Source organism: Pezoporus wallicus, unplaced genomic scaffold, assembly GCF_028554395.1.
Source record: "Pezoporus wallicus isolate ANWC-B61680 ecotype Strahan unplaced genomic scaffold, APGP_CSIRO_Pwel_v1 contig_2776, whole genome shotgun sequence".
In the NCBI taxonomy this organism is placed as follows: domain Eukaryota; kingdom Metazoa; phylum Chordata; class Aves; order Psittaciformes; family Psittacidae; genus Pezoporus; species Pezoporus wallicus.
The window spans coordinates 519,449-533,981 of NW_026642992.1; the positions used below are offsets into that span (position 1 = coordinate 519,449).

The 14,533-nt window shown below is 42.9% G+C and overlaps 1 protein-coding gene across 1 annotated transcript in view; it reads left to right on the forward strand.

Annotated features, from left to right (window-relative positions):
• Window positions 1–2,486: 2,486 nt before the first annotated feature.
• RASEF (RAS and EF-hand domain containing) overlaps window positions 2,487–14,533 on the forward strand; it is a 37,025-nt gene continuing 24,978 nt past the window's right edge. Inside the window, exon 1 of the mRNA XM_057396494.1 lies at window positions 2,487–2,867. Within this exon, the coding sequence (XP_057252477.1) occupies window positions 2,518–2,867 (350 nt within the window). The 5' untranslated portion in view covers window positions 2,487–2,517. The remainder of the gene's footprint in view (window positions 2,868–14,533) is intronic.

Sequence of the window (14,533 nt, forward strand, 5' to 3'; positions counted from 1 at the left end):
GCATATCCACAACCATTAGTCCATGGAAAAAGGGCTTTGGTTTTGCATATTTATTTAATTTAGAGCTGGATTTGAAGGGACAGATCATTTTGAAATAGGCACATAATTTCAGAACAAAGCACTGTTTTACCATTGTCTGCTGGGAATCCTGCCCTCAGCACTCATTCAAATTATATTTTATTTGTTATCTCTGTGCTGTTGTTAGGACCGTTTCACTGAGCCATGGCCTGCCAAGCAAGCACTGATTGCGTGGCATTGTGTAACACTGCTTGCATCATCTGTTTTACAGGATATATGCCATGGCAGTGTTAAATGACACACTGCACTTCATGCCAGTGTCTGAGATTTGTGTGACTTCTGTAACAGTGGAAACAAGGGAGATGCCAAAGACAATGACAGCCACTGAATACACAAGGGATTACCTGCACATGAAGGCAGAAATCTGGCCCATGTAGGCATTGCATTGGCAATATTGCAAGATTTTTGTATGGCTTGCTTTAAACCAGAATGTTAATATGAAGATTTCAATTTGTTTTCAATGTTCCTTATTATTTGCTTGTATTACATAGGAAGAAATATAAAGCTTTCAAATGAAACAAAGATGCAGATCTTTGTAGTGGAAGGGTCAAATCGCAAGTCATAGAAAAGTAGGGTTATATAGAAAAGTTGGGGAAAAGATGATGTTCAATCTCAGAGGGGAAAAAATAAATAAATACAGAGGCTATGTATCCAAAGCCTATGCCCTCTACTTAGCACTACATGGTAGTTAATACCACAAGAGATACAAAAGAGTGAATAAGTGAATGAGCAGGATAAGGATTACTGAAAACGTCAATTCATACACCTGCAGCCACAAAAGCAAACAAGAAGGTGAGTGCATTAATTTGAGCAGGAAGTCCCTGTCTGTCTAGTGAGACACATTCAGCTCTGGATAAGGCTGTTCCAGCTTAGCTCAGGAGTGTGTTTGCATTGAAAGCCGAATGTCCTGACTGGTGTGTGTAAGCAACATACGTTTGTCTCTTTGGATAGCTGAACAAACCTTCATCAGACTCACAAGGGCTCATGACACTCTTTGGGTACAAAAATTTAATGGCCAGATGAGCAATCATAGAACAGAAGGAACACTTTTGTTAAATTAATTCTTGCTTTACTAAAATATTAGATTTTGCTAGACTCAGAATCGAGATGATACCACTTTCCTACTCTTACTAGTCCTACAACTGAATAATGGAAATATAGTGGCAAATATGCATCAAATTACAAACTGAAGTCCTTCAGGTAGCTGACATTTTTTAGCTAAAATTTCTTTTCCAAATTACTTGACAGCTGTATTTCTCTGAATTTCAGGGAACATTTCACAACACATTGTACTGACTAGGGATAAATTGTTGGCAGGATTTTAGGCTGAGTCTGTCTAAGCCTGACAAAATAGTAATCAAAAACTATCAATATAATAATTTTCAATGACAGCATTCCCTACTTCTTAGGCAGAGGGGAACTTTAGATTTTTTATGTGATTTATTTTAATGGAAGGTCAGTTGGACTCTTTGTGCTTTCCTGGATCAGCTAGTTAGCCTTGGGCTATGTTTCTGTCAATAAGAAAACACTGTTTTGATGGCTGGATTTGTATTCTGTTTAACTCCATCACAACTTTGGTATACACAATTTACACTTGCGGATAGACACAAACAAGAGTGAGTGTGCGGGGAAGGAAGGGAATCTCAGTTCAAATTTAATTGCCGGCAATGAAATCTGAGTCTGGCTTCAAGAAAGTGAGAAGTCTTTCTGCCAAAAAAGACAGACGCTAGTTCTTCTACACAGAGCACTGAAAATCTGCTCCTTTGGTTTACTGATCTGAACGTAGCATTTGCATTTTCAGTTTAAGCTGGTATTTTAAGAGTGCACATTTCTAACTTACTGGTGATGGGATAGGAGTGAGCACGTACTCAGCAACGCATAACTCCAGGACTACTCATAGTCACCAAGACATAGGGAGACTTTGGGTTTTTGAAGAACTTCCTGGGTTCTTCATCGTCCATGAGCAGAAGTGCTTTTATTCTGCTGGCAAAAGACAATGAGATTTAACACCGTACAGTGACAGCACAGCACTAGGACTCCCCTTTGCTGCTGCGAGGAGGTGGGACGTGGTTTTAACCTATGGTGCTTGTGAACAGTACCTGCGCTTTTGGCAGTGCTGAGCAGAGCGGCGCGCAAGAGAACCAGCGCCCTTCCCGGCACCACCGGCGGGATAGCGGCGAGGAGGTCTGGCACCTGCAGGTCTTCGGCTTGGGGCCGCCCGGAGGCGCCCGCGGCCTTGCCCCGTACCTGCCGCAGCCACACTCCGCCACCTGCGGCCCGGCCTCCGCCTCCCGGCCACGCCCGGCCCCGCAGGGTACCGGGGCGGAGCAGGTACCGGCCCGCCCTGCTGCGCCGACGGCAGAGGGGTGCTGCCAGCTCGAGAGTCCGCTGTTTACCCTGTCCCGGTCCGCCTCGTCCCGCTCAGAGTATTCCCGGCTGATGGACCCCGAGGCGACGGGGGACGAGCTGTCCCGCCTGCGGGCCCTCTTCCTGGCCTGCGACGCCAGCGGCTCGGGTCGCATAGAACGGGAAGACTTCGCGGCTCTGTGCGCCGAGCTGCGGGTGCGGCCGGCCGAGGCCGAGGCCATCTTCCAGCGCCTCGACAGTGACCGCGACGGGGCCATCACCTTTCCCGAGTTCGCCCGCGGCTTCCGCGGCGCCACCCGCTGGCGGCCCGGCGGCGAAGAGCTGGAGGGCGAGGAGGAGGCGGCGTGCCCCGCCGTGGGGCTGGAGCAGCCCTGGAGGGACTTCGAGGTGCGGCTCGGGGAGGAGGCGAGGTACATCCCCAGGTAATGTCCGGTCACGTCCGAGGCGGCACAGGCACAGCCGCCCCGGTGGGCGTGGGGCCGGGACCCCAGGGTGCCAGGGCTGACCCTTCCCTGGGGGTCTGGCGGCAAGCTGCCTGTGCCGCCCTCCGGAGGGGGAGCGGTATGTCGGGCAGCAGCTTGCGCCGGTGTTGTTGCAATTGCCCAGCTGGGGGTCGGCCGTATCAGAGTTGAGGCTGACTTCCCACCCGCCGTGCTTGCAGGCGTACACTAGCCCTCCCCACGTCTGTACTTCGGCTTTGAGGGTTTCCAGCTCATTTATCAGCGTGCAGGCGCTTGCTTGCTTCCTCTCTGCTGCTCTACCAGCGCCCCACGTGGGAAAACCCAGCCGGTGGAGCGCTGGGGATATAAGGTGCTGCCAGCTCCGCAAACGAAACTTTCTTCCCCAGATGCCCCCTGACGGGCCCAGCATCTTTGTTGCACCCCTGTCTTCCGTCTCCTTTAAAAGGCAGACCAACACCACCCCTGTCTCCAAGTACGGCTCTCGGTCTGGGGAGCTCACTGAAGTCCGTGAGAGCCCTTGCCTTCAGTGTCAGTGAAATGAAGACAATTGACGGTAGTTAGGTTTGGGGTTAAACCAGGTTACCGGGGGCCTCTCTGTACCAAGCTGGTTCCAGTTTACAGAAGCACATTTTTGTGATTTGCAGTAATCTGTCTGAAACCTGAGGTGCTCAAAATTAATATACAAATGCCAGCCATAAAAAGTAGAGTGATTCTGCTTCATTTTAAAATTGTAATTTAAGATGGAAAACCAGCAATCTGAGTTCGAGGTCTTGGCAGCTGATTAAGGGGCAGTTAAAAATACTACATGGATATATCTAAAGAGACTGTGTCAAACTGTAGTGGTAGTGGGTCCTGGTTGTGAGGTACAGGGAAGCTAACAAAAAGTGTGTTGATTTCTGTGTAACTTTTGTAGCAATCGAATTGGATGTGCAGATTTGGTTTTTTTTAAAGTTTTTTTTTTTTAAATTTTTTGTGTGTGGTGCTTTTTTGTGGTTTTTTTGTGGTTTTTTTTCTTTCTTTTTTTTTTTCTTTTTTTTACCAGAACTTGTAACAAATCAGTGGCAAATTTTTATCATAGCAGTCTCCATAAAGTGCACCTTAAATTCTCATCTACCCCAATAATTTGTTTCTAGGGACTTTTAAAAATGTGTTTGGATTGTGAGATTAAACATTTATTCAGAAACTTTTTCAGATACTTAACCTGCTACTCATGATCACAGCCTGAGTGAACTGTTCTTTTTGGACTGGAAGAATAAATAACAACGGTTAGTCTTACAGACGGATCAGTAATTTCATATGGTCTTTACTTACCCAGTTCATGATGCTGTCTTTGCTCCGTAATTTGCTTTCTGCAGAAAGAAAACAATAAAAGAAAGGTCCACTTGAAAGTTTGCAGAAGCACTTTGTGACGTAACCTAAACCCAGACAGAATCTCAATAGATGGAAAAAATCTGACTCATGAACAGTGATGGCATGTGAAAACATCTCTCTCCTTTCGATTAGTAAGACTATCTCAGTATCTAGGTTACTATCTTTGCCACAACAGTTTCAATATAGTCCAGTTGTTTGTCTAAGAGGATGGTAGGAGGGAAGGGGAATAGCTTTTGTTGGCTTTACTGTGCTGACATGTCCTTAAGTTTTGTTAAATTCATCACAGAAATCATAGAATCATAGAATAATGTCATATGTGTTATGATTCTTATACATCAGAATTGCAAACATAACTAGATTTTGATAGTTAAATACATGTGTATCAGCCCGGCGGTAATTTGATGTAAATGCTTCCTATTCATGTTCAGCTTTGTAAATAGCTTTGAACATCCTTGGTAGTTGGCTGCATTTATTAGGTGTGTGTGTGTGTATGTAAACATCAGCTGGAGAACAGTGTGCCCTTTGTTTCCCTGTTCCTTCTCTGTCCTGTCCTGAAGTAGTAGGAGCTGATCTGTGTTACGGCCCAACTTTTTTCCATTTGTGGCTTGCAACTTTTTTTGTTCAAACATATGTATAATTTTTTTTTTTTCATGTAAGTAGTCCCACTAAAATCACCAGGACCACTTAACGCAGGTCATGAAGGTACCGTAGTTGTTGGAGGAGTCTGGGCATACGATTCATTTTAAGCAACAGAAAGTAACAGAATCATGTAAAGTACAAAAGGGTACTTTGGAAGTTATTTATCTTGCATATTTATTGCGTTTATCTGTTTGTTGCTATTTTTTAGGGAGAGGCAGTACAGACCTTGCTTGGAACACACCTTTATGTTCAATACTATAAACCAGTTGGTGTCCTCACATTGTGGGCACACATACGTCTTCATATATTTGCTGTAATATTGACATTGAAAACCATGAGAAAAGTAATTAAAAAGAAGAAACTGCCCAAACTGTTGTCCATAATTTTTATCTTGTTCATGTGTGGTTTCAATCTCAATCATTTTAGGGTTCAGTCCCTCAAAATGCTGTGCCTTCTGGCCCTAGTCTAGCAAAACACTGGGATATGTGCTTTAGTGCTATTGTGGTTTATATAGAGAGAAACAAGGCACAGCAGATCGAAGTAGCGAGATAAAATCAGGTCTGAAGCCAGGAGAAAATGACGCAGTAAACATCTGTGGTCTTTACCATTCCTGAGCTTGACTGAGTGCCCATGGACATCAAGGGGAAATTTTTCACTGATACCAATACACATGGTTCAGCCTCTCTTTCTGCAACTGAGCTTTTAAAAGCTGTAAATAAGCTCCATAATGATGTGTCAAACCCAGTGACAGATCAATATCCTGACCCAGGATTGCTTACTGCCAGGTATTGCCTTGTTCCAGGTACTAAAATCAATAAGCATAGTTTGAATTTAGCTAATTTTAAAAAAAAAAAGATAGTTTTATTATGGGATAGATCCTGCCTCTCTGTAGTTTGGTGTATCAGTTGTACAGTTCTGTCAGCTTATACTTTAAAACGTCCAGGTTTGTACTGGAGCTGTGGTTGTATCAGTTACAGTTAAATAGGAAGTGTAACATCAAAGAGAACCTTCTCAGCCTTGCTCCTTCCCTTCCCATATGAACAGATTTTTTGGGACTAAGTTCAGTTAAATTTCTTGGTAAAGTGGCTCACTGTGAGTCAAAGTATTGTCTTCCTCTTTACATATGCTTAGTGGGCAGTTGTGTTTGTAGCACAAAAAAAGTGGAAAGTCATCAGTCTTACAGTCTTACAGACTGATGACTTAATAAAATCTGTGAGGTCAGATTTTAGTGAATATATATCAGGTATAATGAGTAACTAAACACAGAAGTTTGCAGTGCCTTTAGTTTTTATGTAGTGAATTGACACATGGAGCATACCTTTGCGAGCCATAGGAGATCTGTTTTATTGAGAGTTTGGCATGTTAATTAGTTTGTCCTCTCATGAGTATTTGCAATGGTACAGAAGTAGACAAAAAAAGGTAAGAAATCTATCTGACGCACCAGGCAGCGAGTGGTCCAGTGTACTGTGTGCACTGGAAGGGTTTAGCCCTTCACCGTATTACTGGGCACTTGCATTCTTTTTTAATCAGTGGCCAACCTCACTGGCTTGATATTGAAAAGATTGAAAGGTTCCCTCCATGCTGCTAAAGGAATATGTTCTATATGTGTTCTAACTATAGGCATGTGTTCCTTTAAGCATGCGTGAAAGTCTCCTGCAGCAATGCTTTTCCATTCCTTGCCTGAGCAAAGAGTGATCCAGCATCCACTGGCACTTCAAGAGAAAACCTGCGCTTATGAATGCTACAACAGTTATTTGTGTAAATACCGGCCTGTAAATTACAGTCAAAAACTTTCCAGAAAATAGATTTTAAATTTTAATGTCAAAGACCTTAAATCGAAAAAAAACAAAGATTTGGGACTGTGTGTGCTGTGTGCATTTTCTCTCTGTACTCAAGGCTGCTCCTCGAATCCTGTGTTCAGTTCTGGGCCCCTCAGTACAAGAGAGACATTGAGGTGTTGGAGTGGGGCCAGAGGAGGACAAGGAAGCTGGTGAAGGGTCTGGAGCACAAGTGTAATGGAGGAGCAGCTGAGGGAACTGAGGTTGTTTAGTCTGGAGAAGGCTCAGGGGGCACCATATAACCCCCTACAACTACCTGAGAGGAGGTTGTAGTGAGGTGGTGGTTGGTCTCTTCTCCCAAGTATCAAGCAATAGAACAAGAGGTAATAGCCTCGAGCTGTGCCAGGGGAGGTTTAGATTGGATATTAGGAAAAATTTGACAGAGAGGGTGGTTAGACATTGGAGCATGCTGTACAGGCAGCAGTGGTCTTACTGTCCCTGGAAGTGTTCACAAACCATGTAGATGAGGCCCTTAGTGATACGGTTTAGTAGTGGGTTTGGCAGTCCTGGGGTAATGGTTGGACCTGATGATCTTAAAGGTCTTTTCCAGCCTCGTTGATTCTATGATTCTTCTGTATTATGGGATCACTCTGGGATAAACTGAATCCCTTTAAGCCCTATCAGGTGAATTTTCTGTGATATTTGGCAAATTGGAGAGTCTGGAAAATTAACTAAATTAATATGAACATGAATGGGTGACTCAATCTGGAGAAGGAAGTTTGTACCCTGATTTCAAGTTAGAGTCTTCTGCTTCTGAAAGCCCTCATATTTTGTTGGTTTACTTTTTAGTTTTGAGGCCTGTTTTACTTGTGTGCCTTGTAATTTGGGTCAAGCTGACTATTCATTGGACTCTGATTTCAGTGATGCCAGACTGTGAGATTTTATGCATCATACAATTCCTAAGTGTCCTAATGTGATTATGATAACAGTTTGCCACCAGTCATGTCATCTGGAGCTGTAGAGAAAATGTGGACCTGGAGGACATGATAAGAAAAGAGTGGTTTTTTAATCATGTGGTACTGGAACTGTGAAAGCAGGCAATGCTCATGGCAAGTACTGCTGTGTGACAATAAAGGAGAGGGGCTCTGCTGCATAAAAAGCTGTGCAAAAACTGTTGTGCTTTTGCCATCATGGGCTAGGATGGATTTTTGCCAAAATCAACAGAGAGCGCAGCGTTAAAAACTTATCAGCAATTTGTGTTTACTTCCAAGAGATGATGAGCCATGATATACACACTAGAGAGATTTCCTTGCAGGTTGAAGTGTGTTCCCTGGAAAGTTGGATAAAGGCAAATCCTGAGGAGAACCAGATGCTGTGTCCCCCTTTGTCACAGTGCGGGAGACAGGATCTCTAAGATGTCTTGTAATACATCTCATGACAGAGGTTTGACAAATGTGCCCTGTTGAAAGTGTGATGGATGCCCTGTGTGTGTGCTAGAAGACTTTCTGAGCTACCTTAAGGTTTTACTCCTCCTCTGTTCTTTGCTTTAATCAGAACAGCATCTGTGCCAAATAACTTTAGCACTGTAGCATTTGTTTTCTGGTATTTTCCTGTCGCATGGTTGTTCATCACAACCATATCCTTTAGAGCATTCTCCTTTTCCACAGACTTCATCTTTCCTCCCTGTCTCACAGTTTTTTTCATTCCTGTTCCATTGGCTGCAAATCACTCCTCTGTCTTTAGGAAGGCAACAGTATTTGTTCCCTGAAAACACTGAAAATCCCCTCTCTGGGAATGAGCCCTTGGCAGGCTCTCCCATCTGGGTATTGCAGATCTGTTAAGTCGTCTTTTAAGGCAGCCTGTTTCTGAAGCAGCAGATACAGAAAAAGACAAGACAGCATTAAAAAACCCCATAGTGCTTCAGGTTGAGAAATACCTTGAATTTTACACTGTGTTAACATTTCATGTAATTATTTTTTTCCTCATGGCACTTAATCTAGGAGAAGGTGTTAGGTACTTAGCCGTGACAAAAATATATCCTTCTCAATTTGAAATGGTTTTGCTTTTCTGGTTTGGTTGAGCTTTTCTGGTTGCATGTCCAGTGTGTGTGCTTTTCAGAAAAAGGTATTTCTCCATCTCTTGGTAGCACCCATAGGTTATTGGTCTCAAGTGTAAGGACAATCATCAGATGTGCAATGATTGATCTTTCTTTTGTTCCAACCACCCGTCTCAGACCACCGTATGTTTTATCCCTTCATGCTCATACCAGAACAGAGTTGCTGCAAATGATAAGAGTAATTTTACAAGCTGACCTTCTCACTGGGAAGAGACCATTAGAGTTTAGGAACAGGAGCACTTAATTAGCATGAAATAAAGTTTTAAGTGTAGTGGTGATGATCTTCTCTTTTACATGCACCTACAAAAATAGAAACTACATTTTCCTAGTGCTTGAAAGATGTCTGGGTCAAGAAAACAAAGAGAAAATGTTTGGGGACCTTAAGTCTGCAAGTAGGAATATGGATAAGAAAGAAGACAGAGGCCAGTAACTGACAAGGGATGATGTTGAGAAAGATACAGATGTACACAGAAGGGTCTGCAGTAACAGTCCTGCTGAGGAATGCTGTGGTCTAGTCTTCCTATCTTTCAATACAACCTTTGCCAGCTAAGCCTGACAACCCACAGGCAGCTCCCACCTGAGTTAGCTCTTGCCTTGTTTTGCTGCTTTGTGCTCCTCACAGTGCCCTGCACAAAGAGGCCCTGAAATTGTGCTGGTCAGCTCATCAGTCTCCACCTTCCTAAAGCAGACCCAGGACAACATATGCAAATAGCAGTGAAAGAAACAGTGAACTCTTACCATATGAATAAGGGAAGGTGGTATTATAACATCATTGGCATGTATTTGATTTCTTCCAGTTTTCTGCTAGCTTGTTGCACTTTGTACATCTTTGGTGGAAAACTATGTTGAAAATACTGCCCTTGAGGTCAGACCAAGAGGCCCATGTAACATAGCATACTCGCTCTGGCAAGTACATAGGGAAGACATGTAAGATACTGAGCAACTGTGGAGTCACTCTTTGATAAATACCATCAACTCCCTCTGAGCTGCATTCATAGAATCATAGAGTTGTTAGCGTTGGAAAGGACCTTAAGATTATCAAGTTCCAGCCCCCCTGCCATGGGCAGGGACACCTCACACTAACGCATGCCACCCAAGGCTCCATCCAACCTGTCCTTGAACACTGCCAGGGATGGAGCGTTCACCACTTCCTTGGACAATCCATCCCAGTGCCTCACCACCCTCACAGGAAAGAACTTCTTCCTTATGTCTAACCTAAACTTCCTCTGTTTAAGTTTGCACATGTTACCCCTTGTCCTGTCGCTACAGTCCCTAATGAATAGTCCCTCCCCAGCATCCTTATAGGCCCCCTTCAGATACTGGAAGGCTGCTATGAGGTCTCTACACAGCCTTCTCTTCTCCAGGCTGAGCAGCCCCAACTTACTCAGCCAACTTCCTCAGCCTACAGGAGGTGCTCCAGTCCCCTGATCATCCTCGTGGCCCTGCTCTGGACTTGTTCCAACAGTTCCATGTCCTTTTTATGTTGAGGACACCAGAACTGCACACAATACCGCAAGTGAGGTCCCATGAGAGCAGAGTAGAGGGGCAGGATCACCTCCTTCGATCTGCTGGTCACTCTCCTTTTGATACAGCCCAGGATATGGTTGGCTTTCTGGGCTGCAAGCGCACACTGAAGCCAGCTCATGTTCATTTTCTCATCAACCAACACCTCCAAGTCCTTCTCTGCAGGGCTGCTCTGAATCTCTTTTTTGCCCAACCTGTAGCTGTGCCTGGGATTGCTCCAACCCAGGCGTAGGATCTTGCACTTGGCATGGTTAAACTTCATGAGGTTGGCATCAGCCCACCTCGCAAGCATGTCAAGGTCCCTCTGGATGGCATTCCTTCCCTCCAGGGTATCAACCGAACCACACAGCTTGGTGTCATCGGCAAACTTGCTGAGGGCGCACTCAATCCCACTGTCCATGTTAGCGACAAAGATGTTGAACAGGACCGCCCCTAACACTGATCCCTGGGGGACACCACTCGTTACTGGTCTCCAGCTGGACACTGAGCCATTGGCCACAACTCTTTGTTTGCAGCTATCCAGCCAGTTCTTTATCCACCAAGCAGTCCACCTATCAAATGTCTCTCCAATTTAGAGACAAGGATGTCGTGTGGGACAGTGTCAAGTGCTTTGCACAAGTCCAGGTAGATGATGTCAACTGCTCTGCCCCTGTCCATCAGTTCTGTAGCCCCATCATAGAAGGCCACCGAATTGGTCAGGCAGGATTTCCCCTTAGTGAAGCCATAGTGGCTGTCACCAAGCACCTTGTTGTTTTTCATGTGCCTTAGCATGACTTCCAGGAGGCTCTGCTCCAAGGTTTTGTAATGCACAGAAGTGGGACTGACTGGTCTGTAATTCCCTGGGTCATCCCTTTTCGCCTTCTTGAAAATGGGGGTTATATTTCCCTTTTTCAAGTCATTGGGAAGTTCACCTGACTGCCATGATTTTTCAAATATGATGGACAGTGGCTTAGCAACTTCATCCACCAGCTCCTTCAGGACCACAGATGGATTTCATCAGGTCCCATGGACTTGTGCACTTTCAGGTTTTTAAGATGGTCTCAAAGCAGATCCTCTCCTACAGAGGGACTAGGGTCTTCATTCTCACAGTCCCTGCATCTGCCTTCCAAGACTTGGGTGGTGTGGTCAGAGCATTTGCCAATGAAGACGGAGGCAAAGAAGTCATTGAGAACCTCAGCCTTCTCCAAATCCAGGGTAGCCAGAGTGGATCATTAGGCAAATGGTCACTGTACATTCAGAAAACCAAAATAATACAGGAATTGATAGGAATTAGCATAACTCTTTGGTTTAAATGAAATTATGCCACTTAATATAATCTAAGTATTTGATATCTGTGATTTGCAGAGTTTGTTTTTGCAGGGTTGTTTTTATTATTTTTTTCTTTCTTCTGCTCTTTCTGTATTCTACCATGGTATGTAAAATCTATCGTATTATAAATTGCATTATCATCAGGGCAGTTTTATTTTCTTTCTGTAATTCTCTCAGGAAGTCTGAAACCATGTGAATAGTGTAACTTAGCTTAAGTCGTCAAGTTATGCAAATATTGGGTAATTACTCTCACCAATAGGTAACTTTACAGACAGCTTACATTATAAAACCTTTGCAATGAGGTAAGGTAAAGCCAGAGCAGCTCTTGACCAGCCTACTTTACTTTTTTGCATTAGTGTTTTGTGTCTGTAGAGGCAGTAGAAAATCATGCATGGTAGGTGGTGTACGCATGGTGCCCGATGGTCCAATTGGACAGTTTCTTTCATGCCATATACAAAAAAACCTCTTTGTATTAATATTCTTGAATCCTAATGCACAGTATTAGTATTAGTGTACAACTTAAAGGGGTGCAGCTAAATCCACTTAAATGATTTCAAGATTTCAAGAAAGACCATTTTTAAAGTGCAAACCTGAGCATTTCTGACGGAATTTTGCTGAAACTGAAGTAAGAGTATTCTAGTTGCCTTTTTGTCCAGCAGAAGGATAGACTATTCAGAGTTCAGGAGTCAGCTTGGTGGAATCTGCGAAATCTTCCATGATAAATAATTTTGAGTAACTAATGAATTTGCAGAAAGAAATACCATTTATTCAAAGGGAACTGGAAACAAACAAACAAGTTGGGCAATATTCAGTCCAACTAATCTATCCTGGTGTCACCAAAGCATGTGAAAACAGAGGAATGACTGAAAATACAGGAAGAGGCAATTCCTCTCATAATCATCAAGTACCTATTGCATGTTGATGTGGGGGGTGTATTGCTTCATCCTTCTCAAATCTTGCATGTCTATAAAATACTATCACAGTGAGCTTGCTGCTAATTCATCACATAACTTGGAGTGATTAAATCAATAGCAGTCTTCCCAATTGATGAAAATGTATTACTTTGTGCTGAAGGCATAAGTGATTAAGCAGAGTCTCATTGATTTTGTTGCATGACTGTAATTCCTCCTCTGCAGTAGTTATTGAGCCATGCTTTTAATAAAGACTTCCCACAAAGTTGCCATAGAAGCACTCATGTAAATGTCACTGAGAATTTTAGTGGCCAGTTTTAATCTAAAAGAGCCTTCCAGCCCTTTCCAGGATCCTGCATAGTTGTGGTTGTATGGGTATTGTTTTGCTTCTTACACCTAACTACTGCCTCATAAAACTGGGTCACTGACATATCTTGAATCCATCTGAATGGTAGCTGGTCACTGGGCTAAGGAGGAATAATAAATACAAAGAGATTTTTATATCACAGAGGGACAGTAAATTCTCATAATAACGACTGTGCTTCTGCGTTGTAAAGCAGATTTGCTGTATGGTCCCTCGGCAGCAGGGACTTACTGATTACTGTCTTCAGTTCTGGTATGTGTATTTGCATACACTTTGAAAAGAAGCTGCAAGAGGGAGTGGCCATGGCATTCTTGTAAAGAGAATGAAAGCTGCTGCAACTTTCCACTACAGATATACAAAGTATTCCACTACAAATGTCTTCTGCTTCTGGTACAAAATACAATAAGCAAAGGCCAGACCAATTGTTTGATTCTCTGTTCCCATCAGCATAAGACACTGTACCTTCAATTTTTGCTACTCCATTAATACTCTGTATGTTAGGAAGCCACTCGTATTACCATTATGCATGTGCTATTTTTGAACATAGGATTTGTAGTACAGTTTGAGGTACAGTGTAGTTTTATGCACATAGTTTTATTTGATTTAAAGGCACTAGCTGATTAATCCTGCAGAAGATGGGGTGAGAAATAGGGAGTATCAAAATGACCCTGTAATCTTCTGAAAAAAGTAATGTAGGTCCCTAAGGATGCAACCCTATTTCAGTGACCTGTGGTTTGGAAGAGAATCAAGAAAACGTTTGGTCTAGTAATGAATATTTTCTGTTATGGTCAAGAAACAAGTAATTTTCCTACTGCTTGCTTGCTTTCTAGGAAACAAGGTTATTAGCAAGGTTAGGAAACAAGCGATCTTATGGGTGAAATTCAAAGGAAATTCAAAAGAAAAAAGAAAATTTCAGAACACAGATTTAATGTTTGTATTTCGTATTTCTAAAAATCATGTGTTGACCTACATTGTGCCAAATTTATCTGCCTTGGAAGATGCATAAACTATCCATCTCATTGTGGCTAGTGCCATTTCTATTTTACATGTGACTCATTTAAAGAATGCTGTGTATTTTCACAGTGTTTGAAGAAGTGATGTTCCTCAGCAGCTAATTCTGGATATGTGTATGTCTGCTTCTGTCTAAAATTTGAAACTATTCTGGTATAGTTTATTGGCTGTTTTGGTGAGTGATTTGCAGGTCTGAACGACAGCTGCTGCAATGCTAGGAATTTATGAAATAAAGTATTCGTTGCTAGCTCTCATTCCAAATATAAAAAATAAATGGAATTTCAAATGAAGACACTACAGAAAGTATATGTTTTGTAATGTGTGAAGTACAGCCAGGTTCCAGCTTCAAGCCTGCCCAACCTAATGGGAAGGCATTAGGAATTCTGTAAATGTTGATACCTTGAGACACTGAACACAGCTGCATCTACTTGGAAATCCGTTTCTAAATGCTACAGATCTGGTGCACACTTGAAATTTAATTGAGATCTGGTGAACACAAGCCTCTGACTTGTTTTGTGATACACATTATCATAACTGTTCCAAAACACTCTTTTGCAGTAAACCTGTTAGTGCAGAAATATCACACTTGTCTGTATGTTGTAATA